The sequence below is a fragment of the Opisthorchis viverrini genome (assembly GCF_000715545.1).
Source record: "Opisthorchis viverrini unplaced genomic scaffold opera_v5_211, whole genome shotgun sequence".
NCBI lineage: Eukaryota > Metazoa > Platyhelminthes > Trematoda > Opisthorchiida > Opisthorchiidae > Opisthorchis > Opisthorchis viverrini.
Genome location: NW_008751861.1, coordinates 436,468 through 458,942, shown reverse-complemented (window position 1 = coordinate 458,942; position 22,475 = coordinate 436,468). Strand labels below are relative to the sequence as shown.

General features: G+C 45.7%; 1 protein-coding gene across 1 annotated transcript; it reads left to right on the top strand.

Annotated features, from left to right (window-relative positions):
- Nucleotides 1–12,406: 12,406 nt before the first annotated feature.
- T265_08170 (hypothetical protein) lies at nt 12,407–22,214 on the top strand (the record flags this gene model as incomplete). Its single annotated transcript, XM_009173895.1, has 7 exons — nt 12,407–12,862; nt 14,211–14,487; nt 17,068–17,204; nt 18,188–18,473; nt 20,873–20,937; nt 21,151–21,256; nt 22,016–22,214. 7 exons carry the CDS (start codon nt 12,786–12,788, stop codon nt 22,118–22,120), a joined length of 1,053 nt encoding a protein of 350 aa, XP_009172159.1.
- Nucleotides 22,215–22,475: the final 261 nt, after the last annotated feature.

Here is a 22,475-nt window from a genome sequence, read left to right as displayed (position 1 = left end):
TGGCAGAGGAGTATGAAGGAGATCACGAAACGCTTGGGTGCTATCGGTGCTACTCGCCTTCCAGGATAGGGACCGCGTGATCCATACTGCGCCTGGTTGGAGACACTACAGGATATGGCTGCCAACCGATGTCAGTGGTGTTCTTGTTGTCAGTTTCTGTCCAGATTGCCTGAGTGAATGTCTGGAGGTGTAGGCACCTCGGAATGATTGTGTTAAGCTAGCACTAAGTCCCTCCCCCATCCACCTTTATTCTTTTCTTTACAATAAGGCTTTCAAATAAGTCATGGCTGTACGGCAGTGAAGCATTGGTGTTGAGCACTGATGTCATGCTGTCGTTGATGATGATGATGTTGATGATGCTTACGGCATTGTCCCCTTTTCGCGCTATCCCCACTACCCGCACATCCCTCATTAATGCCCCATTCTGACTGTAAACGCATGATCATGCCAGACGGTATGCCATTCACAATTTGGGAATAAACAATATTTTTATTAACAGAACAGCCGTGCCAAGAATATATTAACCAATGCTAAGCGTTGAAAGAATGCGAGCTACGAATCCCAGTAGAGGCGTACCGCCATGATATGTGTGCACGTGTTTATTATATCGTGGAGAATAGGACGTTCTAAGGAATGCAAACCTCTGACTTTTGTTTGTTTCATGCTTTTGGGGCTAGACAAAGCGATACATTTCCTATTAAACAGAGCGGATAGAGTTATCCCGAGCAGGGACCAAGCTGGCAAGAACGTGGTATAAGTTGTCTCGGGAAGAAGCCGAGTCAGTACCAGAGAACGCTTTGATCCAGTAAGCACTGCGGTTAACTGTTACTTAAAATAAGTCAAAAAGGTAGCAAGGAATGATAAAGGGATGACTTTTAATATTTTTTTCCTTTGTCCGTCCACTAACTGCACTTTCATGGAACCCAGTGGATTTGGATCCGATTCATAAAGGAAATCAAGGGTAATAGGGTATTAAGTAGGGCGGCTTAAGCTTCACACGTAAGAGAGTTATCTACAGGCCGCTAAAACAATTTGGTGTAATATTTCGAAGCCGATTCAAGGGATTGTTCGAGATGCGGGTGTAGTAAACCAGGATGAACAAGTGGCGCAAGCTTGCACACAGTGGAGGGCACATTAAGAGCTTGCCGTATTTACCGAATTTATAGCCACCATATGACATTACGCTTGGCTTAGACTCAGCTATAAATACATTGCGGTACAACAGAGGGTGTGGGAGAGCTAACGTTAGCTTTGACTGTCTGAGCCATATTGTTTCAAGGCTCAACATTATACAGTGGGAGCGGGAGGAGGGAAAGGTGAACTGTGGGAACAACTATTCGGTGAACAAATGTTTCCAGGTGCTAGTCTACAACTTTGAGTACAACTAAAAGAGAAAAAAATAATGGAATTCCATGACTGGTTGCGAGCATAGCTTAGAAATTGCGATCTTCATGCGTCGAAGATGAAAGGATCGTCATTAGCAGCACACGCGGTCCGAAATAACCCAGTTTTCCAGATATATGAAGGTTTTATAGCCGTCTAATAATCACCTTTCATGGTTAATAGTAAATTATTTGCACCAACATCACCGTGGCCTTCGGTTATTGGACGGTTAAATGGCGTAAAATAAACGTGTTTTTCGGTTATTGCTAGAAAACCATTTCTACCTGCCCGGGTGACCCGGAAATGGACTTAGTGAGAAAATCTTAAGGTATGAAGGTAACTAGGACCAAGGTCTCTTATTTTGTGGAGTGAATGACAATGCTCGCATTGATTGTGAACGCATCAGCTGGGACGGAGCAGTAGCGGAAAGTTATGTTGGATTTGGAAGAGAAGAAGCTAATAAGCTGCTCCTCTAGGCTTCCCCTACAGACTATAAGCATTTGAAGAACGAGTCGCTGAGCCGTGGCACCCTTTCGGTTCCCAAGTGCAATCCCACCAGAAGGAAACACGACTGCTGAGGTGCTGCCAAGTTGTTCGAGCCTAGACAATGTAAATTGAGGGAGAGGTTCGGTTCGAACCACGGACCTTCCAGTCAGTAAATTTGCGCTCTAACCACTGAGTCAATTTGCCCACACCACGCCAGAGTTTGTATCAGGAGGCCAGCCGTCTCCAATAACCGAACATCACATCATTTAGACAAATGTCATGTGCAGGACCGAACCAATGCATGCCCTGATTGGTCAGAACGATATCCAATCCGGATCAAGCATTTAGGTTTGACGCTTCTCACTCCCCCACGGAGATTCAAGCACGACCTTATGAAACATTCTGTCATTGCTCTATAAATACTGCTGAAATAATTTTCCTTTGTTTCCGTAAGTTACTGTCTGCAACTACAGCGCCTTTTGATGTACCATAGTCGGCGGAACAGGAAGTCGAGGAACTGATACGAAGATGCACGACCGTCGAGCAAGTCGCACCAACTTATCTTGTTGGATCTGACGGAAGGTAAAAGTTGTCTCAGAGGGAGGAAACGTGAAAGCAATTTTATGTTGCCCGATAAATGAAGGGTTTACCATGGGACGGTACAGAAGACATTCACATATAGTAGAAAGAGGTTGGGGCCTAACACACTCCGCTGAGTGACACTCTTAGAAACCGATCGCAGGGATGACCGCTTGTCACCAATTTGCGTTAGCTGTGCCCTTTCAGCTACATAGTGGGTGAGCCACTAAAATAAAGATCCAGTGCTGCCGACAGAATTAAGTCTTTTCAGCAGGGATGCACGAGAGACCTGGTCGAAAACTTTTTGGATATCCAAACAGACTGTTATGATGCAGTGCCCGGCATCGTAGAACGATGTGATGGTTGCAAAGAAGTAAAGCTGGCAGCTATTGACGGATCCTTGAGACAGGAATCCATACTGACGGTCATCCATGACATTTGTAGCTAAGAGGAACCTGGTTAATGGGTTCCTCTTTGACCAGACGTTCAAGGGTTCGCATCAAAAGTGGGGTCAGATAAATCCCTTCGTAGTCAGGATTAGTTTGCCTGGGTCCAGACTCGATATGAGGGTGGACAAAAGACTGTTTACACTGAGAGGAGACGATTCCAGAGTTGATTAGGCTATTAAAAGGACTTTTGAAAAGATTTTCGACCTATTGACCGCCATGCCTCACGCACGGGATCTTATGCCGTTGTCCCGTTGCACGACGAAACCCTTGAAGGTTTGAAGAAGACATGGTACATCAGCTGGGGAGGTGCTTCGGTTGTCAAGAGACGGGTGGTTACTTTGTTGTGGAGATAAATTTACGGCAGGGTTTGTGGGATGGTGTATGGGAGCAAGGCGCAAGCAGCAGTTGGGAAAGGAAGTGTTCGGGAGGTCAGCAATATTGACAAGATTGGTGATGAAACAACCGTCGGTGGAACGCAACCAAGTAACTGAGTGCCCTTGGGGTACAGCGTTCACGGAATAGGTGACTCTGTGGTTCACAGCGGCAGGGGCCTCGAGAGCGGTGCTCACTTCACGGCATTCGGGAAGAGTCCGTAAAGAATCACGCTCAGTTGATGATGAGGAATGGTAAGGAGAAATTTCGATATTTCCGAAATTCACTGCCAGTCCGGTATATTTTAGTATCCAGGATGTCAGCAACTTATCATGGCGACGGATACCAGGGTAAAAAATATTAATCGGAGCAACAAGGTAGAAAGCTGGAAGTAAGTTTTGGTAGATGCAATGAATGCGTTGTTTGTTGAGAGAAAAAGCCACTCCAGACCATGGAGGCCAGCAAGGACGATAAACCAGTAGAATATCTGGAGATTGGAGGTGAGAGGACTCAGAGTAGCAGTTGCCCTACAACCAACTGCGTTCCGCGAAAGGCGCGGTGGTCGCTTCTTGGGAAGCACGGGGCAGCTGCAGCAGTAGCCAGATGACCTTCATTTGAGAATAATAGATCTAAGATAGGTGGGCCAAGAGTTAGGCTGCGTACAATCTGAGACCAACTCCCTCCACCTGGGCCAACAGCGAGGCGTAACTAGTGGGACCCGTAGTGGGAGTTTAGGAACTATCCGGTAGGTTGAAGCCACCCAGCACAGATTTAGACGAATGAGGAAGGGCAAATGCAATGGACAAGTCAGTAATGGAGCGGGAGAGGTGGTAGGTGGTAGAAAGATACAGCCTACTTGTACAGGTCGTTTGGTCTGTTCTATGGAGACCCAGATGACCTCTGGAATCTCCTGTAGGTCAGAGTTATCAATGTAGCTTGCACAAAGTTCCCATTTGGAATAGATGACGCAGCCTCTACTTTTAGAATTTCTTTTATCAGAGCGGTGGTCGTTTGGTCGTTCTATGGAGACCCAGATGACCTCTGGAATCTCCTGTAGGTCAGAGTTATCAATGTAGCTTGCACAAAGTTCCCATTTGGAATAGATGACGCAGCCTCTACTTTTAGAATTTCTTCTATCAGAGCGGTGGATATTATAACCAGATGTTGAAAGAACCGGGTCCGGAACTTCAGTTGAGAGCCATGATTCAGTCAGACTTGTCTGTGCAATGGCGATAATGGCTCGGAGATTTGACTTTGATACCAGTGAGCGAGCAATAAATAGCATCATTGATAGGTCCATAGGCGAGCAAACCGTACCAGTTGGGAATTTACTTACATAGCTTACGGCGCAGTTCAATACTAGGAGGAAATGGTGGGGGAGGTAAATTCACATGAAGTAGGGTTGACTAGGCGTGTCTTCGAAGTCGGTTGAAGCGTACTTCGCATTGGTGAATAATGGACGAAATAGGTTCGTATTCACGACGGAAGTTAGAGTATGAGATGTGGTAGGGGATCCATCTGGCGTACGGTTGGAAGGAGAGACTTTGGACCTTCAGTCATTCACATCATCAGGTGTGTAGGAAGGTATGGTCCAGAGGTGGAAGGTTTGAAGAATGGGTGACCCTCAGAAATAGTGGGATGGCGAGCGCACATAAGGGTCTGAGCTGGGAGCCCGTATTTGGGGATGCGAGGTTTTACCAAGCACGTGGTAAGTGTTGTTTGATCTGCTTGTCATACTATTATTGGGAGGCCGGAGCAAAGTCGGTTTTCTTGTGAAGAACAATAGAAAAATCTTTGTGGGCCGGCAGAGATGGTTGACACCATACTGTTCACAAAACTCTGATAACAACAACGGGTTAAATAGGTCGTAAACCTAAAAAACGACAGCTTCTGTCACCCCAGGACGGCTGAAAAAATATTTGAGTTGCGGGAAGGTTGTTACAGTTGTGCGATTTTTCGTTTATAAGATCTCCTAGCACCTACTGTAGGCATCCGCCACGACTAAAGAGCGCTAGCAGGCTGCCGGGCCTGAGCAGCCGGTGTGAAGACAAGACCTTGGAGCGGTTGACTGCGGTGTAAACCCAGCCATTCCTTGCACGTTTATCGGCCTCGTCTCACCGCAAACAAAACCTGAAGGCCTATTTTGGTGGTCCCTCAGCATTTCCACCAAAATCAGTCAATACGGTGGGGTTCAGAACCCTTCGAAAGCGTCCTGAAGACTAACGCCTTCTTAAGGAGGATTGAAGCGGCGCCCCAATCTACATAATGAATATGTACGTGGTAAGTAGCCGCAGTGGAATTTGATGCCCTAATTTTGCAAAGCGTCCTTTCCGGTTACCTGCCTGGCGATGCTTACCGGTACGCGGTGGGTTGTCCGACCCTTAGATTCTCTGTTCCGGCTCTAAGACAATGGCAACTACAATATCTCCCGGTCCTGTTATGCTTAGGTAAATTTAACGCGTCGGCCCGTCCGATGATGTTGATGGACTCCTACGTAGACTTGGTTTAGTGCGCTAGAGACAATGGCCATTTGGGCATCCACACAAAACACAGAGTTAGATTAGTCACGTAAACTAAATATTGTGTGACTGCCTCTGGAACTCCGCCACGGCAAAGTCACTAACCACAACTTCATGGTCTGTATAAACAGGTCCAGAAATTGTCGGCGGTCTGACCGGACGGCCATAGGTCCTCAGCTCACGTCGTGGGATGGTTGTGAAATTGTCGTCTCAATACCATCAGTTTGAGATATCCAGAGCAGGTCGCTGCTCCGCGCGGATCTGGTCAAGTTGAATGCGGTTTGGCTTACTGCGAACCAAGCTCCCTTGAAGAGTAGCTGAATTGTGGGCCCCACAGACGATGCATGCCTGGCGGAAATGAGCTTTGTTGATTAGTGAAACCGAGGAACGCCTTGGATGCAGCCAAGTCTTTATGCCCTGTAGTACCATGAATCGCGTCGACTTCCTTTGGTTAATCAAGGGCAAAAGCAAAAAACTTCGCTTACTTGTCGCGCTTTGATGCTTATTCCCGAAGATGGCCTGGAAATTAATCAACTCGTTGCCGCAACGTTTGCAAAGTTAAGTTCGTTGCTTAGTCAAGAGGCATGCCCGAGAAAGGCGTCCAATTTTCAATGGATTACGGTTGATACTGCCTTCACATCAAACGGTTATTGGGTATACCCCATCTAAGCCTGGTGCGTGGTAATGGACAGAAGCCCTCGAAATTTCTGCATGACTCAGTTTGCCTGTGTGCCTCAGACAAGTCATCCCTCCCGAAATGTTAGCTTCACAATGTCCCACAAACAGGTTGCTTAAAGGCGAAAGAGGCCACTGGAGCGTATTCAGCGTAGCGTAAATGTAAGCATTCTCATGGATGTTTTGACAAGTATTCTTGATCGTAAAGATCGATGGCCCAGAGTTGATGCTTGGATTATGAGACCTGGTAGCACGAGGTTCTAGCGATACGGGGTCACCAATTCGTACCCAGGTTAGTCCACTGAGAGAAGCGGTGTCGAATTCGCATTGGGATGTGAACTCGCAAGGAAGATTTCGGCGCACATAGTCACGAACGCCATTAGGCTGGCGAAATCAAGCCTGGATACTGCTGCCTCTAATTCAAACCGCAACTGAGCAGCTTTAATGCTGGCCGCACATGGCAGATGATCCAGTTTCAGTTAGGGGGTATAAAGAGTTAAGTCCGGTATTTTATTTCATTATCTTTTAAAGCTTAGTAGTCGTTCCGACACAAGAGCGCGAAGATCTTCCACAACTTGTGGAAGATTTGTGTTTCCGTTTGCCCTCTGGCTTCCTTTGAAGGGTCAGTTTGATTGGCTAAAAACGTTAACCGGAATTGGCAGCCGACCGATTGATCACGGAAGTGTAGTAACTTAGTTCGATCAGGGATCACCAATTGTTTGAGATCTCGCAGATATATTGGCATCCTGTGCAGCTGTTCCAGTTTCCACATCTTCCGCTAAAACCACTGGAGGTAGCATAAACAAGTAGGGAGTTCACACTGACTCTTTGCCACTGACCAAGTGCTGCGGTCTCCCGCTCATCAGATGAAATGGCGGTAGTCCCTCAGCTCAGTTCTCAGTCTTATCTAGAACTGACCTCAGTATTCGCACAATAGAACTGAAACTTCCAAAGCTACGACGTGTCTCTGTTGGACTAAAAGAGACCGGGAATTAAGTTCCGAGTACGAGAACAGCCGTTTGAGGCCCATATAAACACCCCAGCTTATCGGCCATGGTAGGAATGTATTCCACCAGACTTTTGCGCCAGAGGAATGATTACTTTAGTGGACAATGAAATTCAGTTAGCTGCAAACATGTGAGTGTAGGTTGAAATGGTTTTTGGTTTGAGCACATACGCAACAAAATACAGCATTTTGATATGAAATCTTTCTCCACTCGCAAATGCTTCGCAGCTAAGAGCATTGTGCGGCTAATGGGCCCTGTCTAGAACGCGACTGACTGTTGAGTTCACACGTTGGACCAATCAGAGTCTGGGTTGATGCTAGACCGGCCTGTGACCAATCATCTGATCATCAAACGGGGATGGGCCAATTGGCCGCTGCGAATAACTCAGACGGGTTCAACCGTTTTCACTAACCACCATTATTTAAATTTCTTGGGCTTTCCATAAGCACTTTTTCCCTCGCTCAGTAGTTAGACTACAGTTAGACTGCAGATCAGGCTTCGCTTGAGAAATTTCAATGAGTCATATCGTCCTCCGGTTTGAACCGGCTTTCTTGGCTTGCTTGGTATATGGTTCACTGTGTGATCCAACCAGATTTGAACCATAGCCTTGTCTGGGAAGCACGCGGTTGTGCGCCGAATTCGGATTGTTTCAGATTTTGAGCTGATTTTGACTGACTGTTGTGTTTTGCGCTCGTAATTCGTCTGGACAGCTTTTTCAGATGTCTTTTTTACGATAGGCTCTTACAGGCGGTGAATACCATAGTTGCGAATGGTCTACCTCTTGGTCGCTAGAAAACAATCTGCAATAAGCATGTAAAAGACGTGGCCTGACTTTGTGCGGGTGTTCCAACTCAGCGACTCCTGAACTTAGATTGCCATACATGGATAATTTCTGGCTGATGCTATTACCACAACCTCGTAAACAATCTCTCGTTGATTCGTACCATACGAATTAGACCTGCACGATAAATACCTCATTTGCGACGGCGTAGTTATACATAGTCGCTGGATGACGCTTTAGTTATCACTGATTTGTCACTAACACCCGCATCACCTGCGTGTAGAGACCGTGTAGGTCGCCGGGGATTATATGTGAACCAACGTTACACCTTAGGCAAAGTCAGAGGACAACTGGAACAAACACTCAAACACGCTGTTGCAGCGCACATAGACCAAAGTAAGGTTATATTTGTTATGAAAATCCCACGAAGCCTTTCATGAACTCCTCATTATTCACAAAAATGAAAAATGGGAATATTGTGGTAATAGTGATAAGGATAATTTCTACGTTGTCATTGAGCTTTCGGTTAGCTAAGGTGTGCGGAGTTCCAGGTGACGCAGTGCTTGCGGTAAACGTTACTATAATCGATTGTAAAAATTGCTTGTAAAAGTTACGGCTACCATAGTTTCGTTCGCCGATCATATGAGGAGGTAGGGGTTCATAACCACTCATTAAAGGCTGTAGCTGATGTGATTGACGCTTGTGTACGGGCAGCGGCTTTTTCATCAAACGGTTGCTTAATCTCATCCAAAATGAATACTGAGCGACGATCCAAATATACAACACTAGGCAGGTATCCACATAGGTATGTGTTCCGGTGATCTTTGCTTCTGCGGCAGTGAACCGTCAGTGTCAACGCTGACTGTGCTGTCTTTGATCATGACGATGATGACAAGCCGTGAAACAGAACTATTTGGATTATTTGAAATTATCTGCTCTGAGGTGGTCCGAGATGACTCACTGATCAAAGCGAGGATTTACTCACCGCGAGTTCCATAGTTCGAGCTCAACCTCTGCATCTTGTGGCGTACTAGGACCTAATCAGCGTGTTCGGATAAATTAACAAGCAAAAGTAACCAATGCAAAATCACAAAATCACAATACGAAAGGAATGAGTAGTCAAATGGGGACTCCCGAATGCGTAGGTCCAGTAGTCCACTACACCGATCCAAATGCAGTAACTGGCTGTGAAAGGAAAATATTCACTCGTCGAGATTTCCTGCAGATGGTTCCGTGTGAGTGATATATTCCACGGTAGGAAAATTATTCACGGCTAAAAAATGTCACAGGGATTTATTGTGACGTTCAACAGTTGACACAAGCACAGAGATTTAGTCCCACTGATTCAGCGGTCAACAAACAGTTCAACGGGGCGTAAATACAGTCTTTCAGCAAGAAGTCAGCAGGTCGCGCCGGAAAATTTTGTATTCGTAACATTAAAACAAACGTCATGATACAGTATGTACGACAGTTACAAAGTGTGGTTTAAGTTCAGGAAGAATGGTAAATGTGACAACGGATTACAGACACTACAATCTGGACCGCTCCTGTCCAGGCTTGGGCAATCTGGACGTATCTCACTTCTCGTGAATTCTTCGGGCGGCATGACATCTGAGCACCGGAAGGGTGTTACAGCTGAAAGATTATATTATTAGATGACGTCAGTTTAAAGCCGTTCTTCGTTTTAAGGGGAGCGACATTGTCTGCCTACTCGATATCCGTGAGTGGGTGCCTTTGATAGTATTTCGACTCTACAAGCATTGGAAACTGATTGAATTTTTCAGCATGATATCAGTGGCGGAGTTAAAGAGAAACAATGAAAGAGGACAGGCTTTCATGAAACCACTTGAGGTAGTGGACCCTGGTCAGATTTTCCCACAGACTTTCACGGGTCCGCGTGAGTTGGTGTTGAGCGCTTCAAGTAAAACCAAGGGTTTATAGGGGACGCGTTTGCTCCACAGACACTGCCATAGTGCCTAGTGGTTCGCAGTCACAGGCAGTCTTCAAATCAAGGAAGACCAACGTTGGTTTCGGGAAACAGTATCGCTGTTCTGGAATCTGCGGAGGGTGCGAATGTTATCGATGTATGTGGTATGTATGTATGTATGCAGGATGGAACCCACATAGTTTTTGACGGATCCGCTTCTGCGTTCAGTTAACCTTCGTACAATAAGACTGGAGGCACTGGAAGCATTTTTTCACTCCAGATGGCATCAGCTAATTACGTCATTCGGGTCACTAGGTATTCTCCGTCTTTGAATAGAGCTGCATACAGCCAGTCCTGGGGCCTTCTAACGCTTCATCAAGGATATTTTGTACTTTATTTCTAACGAATGATCGAAGCTTACATTCCATTCACCCGCCTGCACTATCCATAGGGGCTGTCTTGTGGGAGGTTCGGTAAACTTGCGGAGGGTTGTTATCGATGTATGTGGTATGTATGTATGTATGCAGGATGGAACCCACATAGTTTTTGACGGATCCGCTTCTGCGTTCAGTTAACCTTCGTACAATAAGACTGGAGGCACTGGAAGCATTTTTTCACTCCAGATGGCATCAGCTAATTACGTCATTCGGGTCACTAGGTATTCTCCGTCTTTGAATAGAGCTGCATACAGCCAGTCCTGGGGCCTTCTAACGCTTCATCAAGGATATTTTGTACTTTATTTCTAACGAATGATCGAAGCTTACATTCCATTCACCCGCCTGCACTATCCATAGGGGCTGTCTTGTGGGAGGTTCGGTAAACTGTTCCTCGGCGTTTTTTGGATGATTTAATGAACTGTCTTTTTCATACATCGTTTCACTGACCGTTGCTACCTTTTGACCAGTCAATCGTATTAGTTGTTATAAGGCATGGGTGTTTCTGGTGGCAAAAGTTTTCCCATCTCCTGTGCCTCCATTGTTCACCAAGACTCGGTATTTTTCTAGGCTTTCCGGCATTTGGCATTTGAAGGCTCTGTTCATGTCGTCATAGTCTTTACCTGTTGGTATGAATAGAATATCGTTCAGCGATAACACCCTTTCGTTGCCTAACTGCAGTACCATCCGATTGAAGCACAAGGGCTGAGATACTGCCGGGTTGCGCAAGCCTGGACACGGGAAATCGAGAGGCTGAGATCGAGTTCGAACCACGGAACTTCCGGTCAGTAAATTCGCGCTCTAAACACGGCCATTTCCCTTGTTGGTATGGATTCCCTGGCGTCAGTTAAGACGAGATCACGACAATATCCAGTTGTCATTTGATCGTATCGAAAAATTCGGACGGAAGTACCGAACGCAACTAGCACAGCTCCTTGATCATTTTGCCATGCTTCACCCACGTGTTTTCTACTAATACAGCTCAGGTCGATACTGATGAGTTATGGTAGTTTTCCGAAGATGATGGATTGGAACACTTCTTGCCTACTTGCGGGGAAAGGTATACCACTGAGTCTCAAGGGTCGCGTGTACGAGGCTACAGTAAGGGCTGTTGAATGTTTACGAGACGTGGCCTCTACGAACGGATGATGAGAGGCGCCTTCAGGCTTTTACCACCGGTGCCTCAGAAGCGTTTCTGATTTCGGATGGAATAAAGGGATTCGTAACGACGTAGTTAGAAAATGGGTATTTTGTTATCCTGCGGGTACTTCACTTGCGGAAAACATTCAGCACCATTAACCAAGGCGGCTTGGCCATGTAGTACGCCTAATAAAACAGCGTCCACCGCGACCTGTCTTGTTCTCCGCGCCTCCTTCAGAATGACGCAAACCGCGAGGTGGACAACTTATGACTTGAAGGAAGGGCGTGAAGGAGATTACGAAGAGTTTGGGTGTAGTTGGAGTTGTACTTCCATGATGGGGTCCCCGTGACCCCGCCTGCGTTTGGCTGGAGACATTGCAAGAAATGACAGCTGATTGATGTCAGTGGCGTTCGTGCTGCCAGTTTATTCCTAGGTTGTCTGATCAAGCGTTTGGAGGTGTAGGCACCCCAGATTGCTTGGTATGGGCCAGCTCTAAGTCCGCCAGTTTATAGGTTGTCTGATCAAGCGTTTGGAGGTGTAGGCACCCCAGATTGCTTGGTATGGGCCAGCTCTAAGTCCCCTCCTTCACCCACCCTTTTCTCCTCACTTTAGGGTTTTAAGTATCACTTAATGAGTTACATAGTTGTATGGCAGTGAAGCGTCAGTATCGAGACTGATGTTGCTGTCTCTGACGATGATGATGGATCACTCGGTACCCACTTCTGATTTTCATTTCTACACTATTTCCAGGTAGTTGAACTCTCACGCTCTTCGAGAAACTTTGTACCATTTCGGCCAATTATTTGCGAATCCACTGGCACGCGCAACGCTTGGACGGATCTTGGTTGAAATTGGTGCCTCTGGTTTTCACACCTCCATTTGGAATATGGGTGTTCACCAGCTGAGTAAGGTGATTGGTGATAATGCTCCGAAGGCAGTCAAAAATACGGAAATCAAAGCATACTTCGGTTTGTTTAGTTTGATATTAGTTTATTCTCTGTACCAGGTAGAAAGGTAGCCATCGATGCATCCATGTCGATCTACCAGTTTTTGATCGCTGTTAGACAAGAGGGAAGTACTTTGATGAATTCCGAGGGCGAATCAACCAGGTACGTTTTCTCGCGTTAGTTGACCTTTTGTGGTAATCGGGGATGTCTGTAGACTTTATCAGTTGTAAATTTCAACGCCCCCTCACAGTGACTTCTCATGTTATCGATTCCCCCAATAGCGACGATGCTTTAGAAGTGTGGTGATTACTTTTTCCTCAATCATCCAACTTTTGTCATTAGTTTGGTTTAGCTGCAGATTTTCCAGTTCAAACCCAAACCTCATGAGTAAAACCGAGTTCGTATATGTAATTGAGGATGAGATGAACGCTTTACTTGCCTTATGTTTTTGTGAGAAATCCGTGTATATCTCTCATTGACGGATGTCACTATGATCTAATTGCTCTGTTGTCGTGAGTGATCACTTCATCTGAATCAAGTTGTGGGTTCCTTTGGTTGTTTCTGAGTACACATCACACGTTGGTGACACACACGACAATCTACTAGGGACTCTTTTACTTGAAATAACACCACAACCTATTTTTGTTGTATCATTCCTGTTGAGCTTGAGATGGCCCAATGGTCCTTTCTTCCCAAAGTCGGTACCTAAAAACATGATCAAAATTTCGTTTTTTGAGTGGAGCCAGTCTATGCTGGGAAACTGAGAAGAACTGTACAGCTGTTTCATTCCTATCGGGAATCATCATCAGTGCTTATTTGACGTCACTCCGAGGAGTCTCGAACCCGCGACCTCCCAGCTCTATTGCAGATTCGGGACTCCATGGAGTTGCGTGAGGTGCGCACTGCTGATGATTACCAGTGAGCATGAAACAGCTGTACAGTGCTCTTCGGCATTTCGGTAGAGGACGAAGTCACCATCTGAACTCCTAGGTCTCACGTTGCTAACGCCTGAAAAAACTCACGTTATCCAGTTAAGGAGAGTGAACAGCTGTGTTTTACGCCTTATGTAATTCTTGTTCTGTTTCGGGTGATACTGGCCCTGGTTTCCAAGAGTGGCGGTTGGATGCAAGATCGGAGCGGATTTGTTGCGTCATGTGCCTCAAACGGAGTGTAGGCCGGAGTTACTGCCTTTCGTATTGAAGTAGTCTTGAATTTGCCCGAATCAAATAAGCAAAGTTTTACCCAGCTAAATGCTATACTGACTCTCTTTCAGAACAACATGGTTGCACATCGTGTGTATGTTCTTACGATAATTATGAACCCTGTAGTTTGAATGCAAAGCTTTCATCACATGGTTTAAGTTGATACTGTCGAATGCTCACTTATTCACATAACAGTCAAAGAGGTTAGCCTGATTTGTGCGCGTTTCGCTAAGAACACCGTCTTGACGTATTCAGTTCTCAATCGGGCTTTATTTACAGCTTCTTATTTTGTTTTCTCCCTTTTTTAGCCACTTGATGGGAATGTTTTATCGCACCATTCGCATGATCGAAAATGGTATTAAGCCAGTTTATGTGTTCGAAGGGAAACCACCCTCGATGAAAGCTGGAGAATTGGCCAAGCGAACCGAAAGACGAATCGAGTCTTCACGGGAGCTTGCAAAAGCGGAAGAGGAAGAAGATTTAGAGGCTATCGAAAAGTTTTCCAAGCGTTTAGTCAAAGTTACTCCGCAGCACAATGATGATTGCAAGGAGTTGCTCAAGCTGATGGGTGTACCGTACATTAAGGTGAAAGTACTTCCTCCATTTAGAGTCGTAACTCGTGTCTTTTGTCTCCAACCTTATTTCTGTTGGGTTTACTTGGGCATCGGTGGCTTCTCTAAAGTACTACATTTGGGTACCCCAACTGCACATGGACATATGGGTGGTCAGCGAGCATCCGTAAGAACTTTTCCAATCCATGACTATTTTGTTGGGATAGGTTGAGACCTGATAAAGAACATTTTCAGGCTGACTGTCCAGCCTTATGGTATGGGCTTGTTGGGTAGCAGCAGAGAGAAAATAACTTGTCTTCATCGTTTTTTATGTTCGGAATTTCTATCACCCATAGTTACACAAGGCTATATTTTAGATGTGGCTAGTCGTTCGTGCTTCAGCGATGTACTATTTGTCAATGGCTTCTACCAACGGCGAGCGTGCGTTCGATGGTGGGCCAAGCTTCGACTTCTGTTGCACTTTCAGGATAGCAATTTCGAGCAACAACTTACGGCGGCTTTAGGCTTCAAAGCATTAATTTGAACGCCTTATTATGGAGAAATGAGTGAAAGTGTTTAGAAAAGGGACTTATTGCTAACCTACCATAATCATTCCAAGGTACATACAACTCCAGAACGCCATTGACATGGTCATTGACATTGCTTACCAACCATAGTTTACAGTGTCTGCAACAATGCGTAGGAGGGATTATGTGGACTCCATCCTGGAGGTGTAACTCTCACACTGATAGTATCCAGACTTTTCGTGGTCGCTTTCATTTCATTCTGCCGGATTAAAGTTTGACAACCTCTCTGCTTGCGCCAATGAGTCGGGCACGGAAACAGCATTTCTTTTCGGCAAACGCTGGTTCTGCATGTGCAACACATGGCTTTATTCCCATAGCCTTTGGCACCGGACACATTTTTCGATTGAAGTCCCTGTTGCACAACTAAACACTCGTTTTCTAGCCGTCCTGTGGATTCGCCGGCACCAGACTACACGAACTGTGGTTCTGACACAACGGTTGCCATAGTCCTGAAGCCGTCTCATTTCGGATGTTCACAGAGACCACGTCTCACAAACACACAACAAAGAAGGCTGTACCGTTACCTGATACATGCATTCTTTGAGATTCAGGGATATACCGGTTTACCGCCATAGGTGTCTGATGCACAGACCAAACGGAATCCGAAGCTTAACCTGGCCATGCACAGGTTCACCAACAGTAAGATCCACAAAATCTTTAAACTTTTGATACTCATCCACGAATGTTGTTATTCACGATCTCAAGTAGCGGCCGTTTTTGTTATTGTCAAGAGCTTACTCAAATGCTGGTTTCCCTACTTCTGGTTACCCACAAAGATCGCCCTGTGCTTCACTTTATTCTGTCATCTTTCGCACGGCGTCTGTAAGAGCCTGAACAAACTACATACCTTAATGCAGTTTAGCTAGTATTTTAGCGATATTTAGAACATAGTTCAGCATCTTTTTATTCTGTGATGTACTCTTCCCTCAACGAAGCGCAAACCCGACGTCTGTTGCGCCTAACATCTGTTGGATCTGCAACTGCTTTTCTTATCCTCGAGATACGTGATCTCTTCAGATATGAAGTGCGGTGAGTACTTCCGCGGAAAAAGGTGTTGGTGCGCGAACTGGCCAACTGTTTTGAATTCCGCACAATTCTTAACAGCAAATTAATAACAGCCTGTTAGGCTTTGACTTATCGTAAACCATGGAATGCCAGTGCATTTCGGATTATCGAGTAGTTGAACTAAGTGGTTGGTGTAGGTTTTAGGTGAAACTGGTATGCGAACTTGCCCGATGCTAGTCACCCGGTCATGACTTCTGTTTAAGCTAATGATGTCTAAAACTAGATCCCAAAGGCAATTCGATAAAAATCGTTTGAAGAAAAGCGCCTTGGAATAGAATATTTACTATGCGCGTGGCTCAACCATTGACCATCATGAGAGCTATGACGATGGTAAATAAGAACAATGATAAACAGTTGCCATATCATGATGGAAAAATTATCTTTTTGCCGTCCGTTCGATTTACGGGTGATGCATTTTACCGCCATCCCCCAGTGCTGGCCCCGTAGTAGCGAGGGCATCCCCCATTGGATGCTGCTTGTAAGCCACGCCTAGCATGTAGTTCGTCCAAATTGAGACCACGTTCACCTAGGCCTCGTGGAAGTTGATCTTGGAATGAGGAGTATCCGATTGGCTCCTTACGGACAGTCGCTTTATAAGCGATTCGGGAGCCTTTTAGTTCCGCACGTTTGCCAGATACCGGACTGTGGCAAACGGATCGCACGCATGATTTCACTTCTTTTCATTTTCCCCCAAGCTTGGGTTGCGTGACCTGCTTGTCTGCACTCTTTTGTTGCTGGAAGCGGAACCTGGACGGGCTCAGTCATCTTTAATTCGCAGACCGTTGCGGTTGCCTTACCTACTGGTTATCCAGCACCAGACCTAGATGTTTTTTGACCTGCACTGAAGGTTGACTTTATTGTCCCTAAATTTTCATGGAGAACTGATATTCGTGCAGCACGTTTCTAGGTCTGTAGGACTTTCTGGGACCTATTTGTGACTGGTATCTCTTTTGTGTGTTTAGGCCCCAGGAGAAGCTGAAGCACAGTGCGCGGCTCTTGCCAAGGCAGGAAAGGTGTATGCAGTCGGAACGGAAGACATGGATGCTTTGGCATTTGGTTGTCCCGTTTTGCTTCGTCATTTGACTTTTAGTGAAGCAAGGTACGTTCGTTTCTCTATCGAAATTTTTTGGAGAGCCAAAGGCTCTTATTCCGCGGTGTGACCGAGTATAGTCGCAAATTGAGATGGTCTTACGTTTACTAGTGCTTCAGTACTGTGACTGGCTGATCCTCTGGGACCTTCTGTTCGTTCTGCAGAGTACCTTAAGTTTGGTATCCAATTTGTGGTGCAAAAATCCGCAGTAAGACACCCGAGTCATCCGCTGTTCTTTTTGTTGCTGTGGGAGAGAATGATCTTCCGAGTTGCATCTGTATGCGCGCCACTTTGAGCTGCGTTACTTCGTGACCACTTTCCGGCATCTCCACTCCATTTCTACCGTAGAAAGCATAATGAAACTGGTTTTAGGGTTTTCGTCCAGCTGTACGTGCCTAGCTGCTACCAAACGGAAGGAGGCACGAGGGCTTGTATACTGCCACGTTGCCCAAGCCTAAGCAGTAACAGTCGAAATACCGAGGTTGGGTTCGAACCACGGACCACCACCGTAAGCTGGCGTCTTAAACACTGAGGTATCTCGAGCCCGGTTTTTGGGTCTAATGTTTTACACATTCACTTCATAAACTAAGCGTTTGTTTTTAGAAAATGGAAGCGGATTTTACAGACGTTGGAATAAGGGGCCCCCGTGCACGCCAGGGGAACGAAAAGGCGCGTCTGCGAACGGACTCGAACTGCTGATTTCCTGCTTACCGGACGGACAGTATACCGACTAATTTACCAGGGGCGCCAGCTCTTCGGCGCGCTTATGCACTTGAAATTCACAGCCGATTCACCACACTTCCAGATGCTCATTCTTGGCTGCCATTCTTTAACCGTTTGAATTGCCTGGATAATGGGTTAGGAATTCACACTGAACTGATTCCATTGTTGATGGTGTGCTATCAAGAATGCAAATGCTCGTCCTCTGAATTCTTATCTGTAAAGTGTTCATGACTGTACTTCCCTGGATTTTGTCTGTTTGCTATTTATAGAAAGCTTCCTATACAAGAATTCAACCTTCCCTCGGTGCTCGCCGGTCTGGAACTCTCAATGGACCAGTTCGTTGACTTGTGTATTCTTCTTGGATGTGATTACGTGGACACCATACGTGGTATCGGCCCCAAGAAAGCAATTGACCTGCTACGAAAACACAAGTCTATCGAAGAGGTTTTAAAGAATATCGACCACTCTAAATACCCAGTCCCCGAAGACTGGCCCTACGAGGAAGCAAAGAAGTTGTTCCTCACTCCAGAAATAGAGGATCCGGAAAAAATTGAGGTACGTTCCTGATAGCTTTTCTCCTTTACTCCCGCTTCACTTCGTTCCTTACACGGATCGAAGTTGTTCTAGCTTCATTGATGCTCTTGATAGACAGGTCTGTATTAGCCTTGGGACGTGAACCTAACTTGATTGTTAAGCGTGATATGAAGCTTGAACGTTGTCTTTTCACCCCTCAAAGTCTATCTAGTTCAGGTACACCCTGCGACAGAATTTTGCAATTAGCCATTTTCTTGTTCACAATACCCTTGCTTTCGGATTGGGAGTTATTGGGTACCGTCAGCAAAGTAGCAATTGGTGGAACTATATACTGGGACAAGTGACATAGAGAGACAAGTAAAGAAAATTCAGTGCATTGAAATTTCAAGGCCACTTTGGCGTACCCGTTCACTGAGTGTCAGTCGTGTTTGCTGGAATTTCGCCAGGCCGATCTTACAGTCAACGCAACAAACAATGCGTCGGAGAGCACTCTTATTTTCCACCGTTTTATTTTTTTCACCAAGTGTGTATAACGAAAGACCGTTATCACACTGCACCAGAAGATAAGGATGTGGATGAGCCGCGTCGTTGTCCCCGCGCTGTAGGCTCAGTAGCGGTCGTTATTTTAACCTTTGCCATTAGTATGGTTATGCTCTCGTGATCTGCTGTACTAATTTTAGAGTTTAACCGCTCACTGGTTGCTAAGGTCGGGGCATATAATGAATGTCTAGATAAGCTCATGAATGCCAGGTATATCGTTTCCAATAATTTAGCCTGTCTAGTTGTTTTGTCCATTTCCTTGTGAAGTTTTAGTTTTTTGGGCTTAGAACCACGGAGGTGGTGCCCGAAAAAGGGCTGTCCGGCTGTTCCGGGAAGACTCCCGTATGACCTATCAGTCGTGACAACACCGATCGCCGAAAAATGCACCGATTGTACACACAATGATTCGGATCATGGTTTTGCACGCATTCCAATCGAAATTCGGTTTTTTACTTGATTAAGCTCTGCAGTTATGGGTTTCTGTGACGTAATGAACCCGGCAGTCTTTAGCCGTAAATTGCGGTCTTTTGGATGTATTCGTGCGTGGTGTACTTCATCCGATCATTCCTTTCTGTGATACAGGGGCTTTTCTCGTCCATTCTTTAACGGTGTACATGAAGCTTGGCTGAGGATGGCCGGAGTTGGCATACACCTATCAGCTGAACCAAGCTATGATGCTCGTTTTTTTTAATGAGGGAGCACATGTTTTTCGTTTTTGCAGCGTGAATAGGACCTTGAAAGATAAGTCAAGCTAACTTGGCAGACTTGGCCCGTCTGGGAACCTGTAGCGACAGCGTATGTGGAATTTTGGCCTAAGCTGCACTGGAGCCTGGTTTGGGATGGTCAGCCGTAGCACCTGGTGGACTGTATTTTGAAAATATGCATTGTTTGGCATAGCAAGGTACAGTGGACTTAGTTCCGATCTTCTGTAAAATGCATGAATAAACTGGCTGTTGAATCGCTGATATGCCTCTCTTGGCGACGATCGATGAAGGGGTCTATTTAGGGGTGGAATTCTCACTATTAAGCCAACCGGCAGTACAGCTTACCATCGAGTTGGTGCCATATTTCGATGAATTGCCGGAATGTGACACCCACTTCTCACCGAACACCAGGTTGCAGTGGTCGCATATTTACCTGGCTGCTTCTGGCGATCTCTTTAATCCGGCGAAAACCCCGGGATCAGCACTCGCTCTACCCCATGTTTCCAGCGGAACTTACCGCCGGTTTACTACCTCCCTCCACGGTTATGTCGGTTCGCCTGCAGTTCAAGATGCCCGTTTACTGTTCTCTCTACCACAGTGCAATTTTCTTGCGGATGAAACAACAGCTGGTAACTTTTTAGCACCAGGAAATGTTTGGATTGGCTCAGTAGGGAAAACGTCCTACTTGGCTAGATGGCTTTAATCGAAATGCCCAAGCTGATTGCTGTCGGTCAGACCACAAAGACAAGTATCATTTACCGATGATACTCGATGGTAGCAAAAATCAAAACCACCCTTCAGACTTCACCCGAGGTGGCTGGTACTCATAAAGGCAACTACTCACAAGGTTGCTGACAGCTTACGACCGGTTTCTCCCTTCTTGGGCTCATTAGGTAGGCGCAGTCCCCGAGTTTCCGTCAACTTTATGATCTACTTGAACCGGTACTCTGTTGTCCGGGTTATAAAATTGTTTTTCTTATAAATGCGTACGCAAGATTGTTTCAGACGATTCTTTTACTCTTTCGTACTCTTTCGTAATCAAATTCAGAAGGCAAAATCCTTGTACTTCAGTTTCAAATAAGATTCCCCTAGAACAAGGTCATGGGATTTATGAAATTCGCATGCACATCCTTCTTTTTTGAACACCACACAACTTGCATTTATTCAACTTTGCAGATTAAGTGGTCAGAACCGGATGAAGAAGGACTGGTTGCATTTCTTTGTCATAAACATGGATTCAAGTAAGTTCGTTGAGCAAGCCTGCAGTGTTTTGGCCACCGGATGGTGTTAAGCAATTACCATAAAACCAGAGGGCCTACTTACCACATGTAGTGTACGCCAAAGGTATCACACCCCTTACTGAGTACTAGGTTGAGGCTTATCTATCTCCACTGGAGTGACCTCTTCGTGTGATCTTGGAGTGACCTCGATCCGCAATTTTTTTCGTTATCCAGCGAAGAACGTGTTCGTAACGGTGCGAAGAAACTGATGAAAGCGAAAAACACAAACACACAAGGTCGTATAGATAGTTTCTTCCAGGCGTTGCCACCGAAACCATCGGTAAGTCGTCGGTAACTTCCTACCATTGGTTTCTGTTCGTTTCACCCCAGGCATCTGATGTTCAGTTACGGGCTGCGAAGATTTCTGTTTGTTCCTTCTCAGTCTGCTACGTGTTTGCCATAATTTCCTATCAAACGCATTCATGCGAAGATTTCTGTTTATTCCTTCTCAGTCTTTGGCGTAATTTCCTATCAAACGCATTCTCCGATCCATTCACTGCCAAGTTGTGGCCGCATCAGAATCAAAACGGTTGCTGTGGGCGAATAGATTTTACCTACATACTACCTTTCCTATGTCTTTGGAAGACTCGGTGTGTGGTGCGTTTCATCTGATTTGAGGATTTTCCGATACCGCTTAAAATGCCATGTCGTGTGCAATCTTCAAATGTGTGCTTTAGAGTGTGCATGCTATGGAAGAGAAAAAGAGGACAAAAAGAAAATAGCTCAGCTGTGGTCCTCTTTCGTTGCCTAGTTGCCATGTTATTGGGGGATGCACGAGGGCTAGGATAGTGCCAGTTTGCCAAAGGGTAGTTACTAGCAGTCGAGACGCTGAGGTTGGGTTCGGATCATAAGCTGGCGATTTAACCACTAGCCTCTCTCCAACCGCGGCATTTTCCGTGGTTATAAAAACTGCCATGAGTCGAAACCCGGCAAGCCAGGTACCTACACAGAAACACAGCCATGACCTCTTTCCTCCCCTCTTTTACAGGGTTTCTGTTTGTGGCTGTCAACTTATCGAATATGTTTTCACCCTTTTCAGATGAACGGCAAACCGACTGTGACCACAACAAAAATGGGCAACGATACAGCGAAGAAGCGCAAGAGTGTTGGTGGTTCCGGAGCGGGGTCCAAAAGACCCAAATGATTTCACGGATCATTTAATCTGTGACTGTATTTTTCTATCCCTGTGTTTATGCCACATGTCTCCTATGTCAGATTCAAGATTTTTATGATTTTCGAATTTCTTGTCATCCTTCCATATTATCCTCCTATGGGTGACTTTAGTGCGGATGAGCTACTTACAGCCAGATGGTAGGCGAGATGAGTTGATTGGTCGGTCACAAAAACCACATCATCTGGTCACTTATTGACTGGATTCTCGAGTGACGAATTCTCAGATGGAAGTTTCGTTCAATTTGTGCTACTTAAAGTAGTTTTAGAATGATTGTAATATGGGGAGATTTTGCGATTTTCAACAGATATCCCGTTGTGCTACCGAA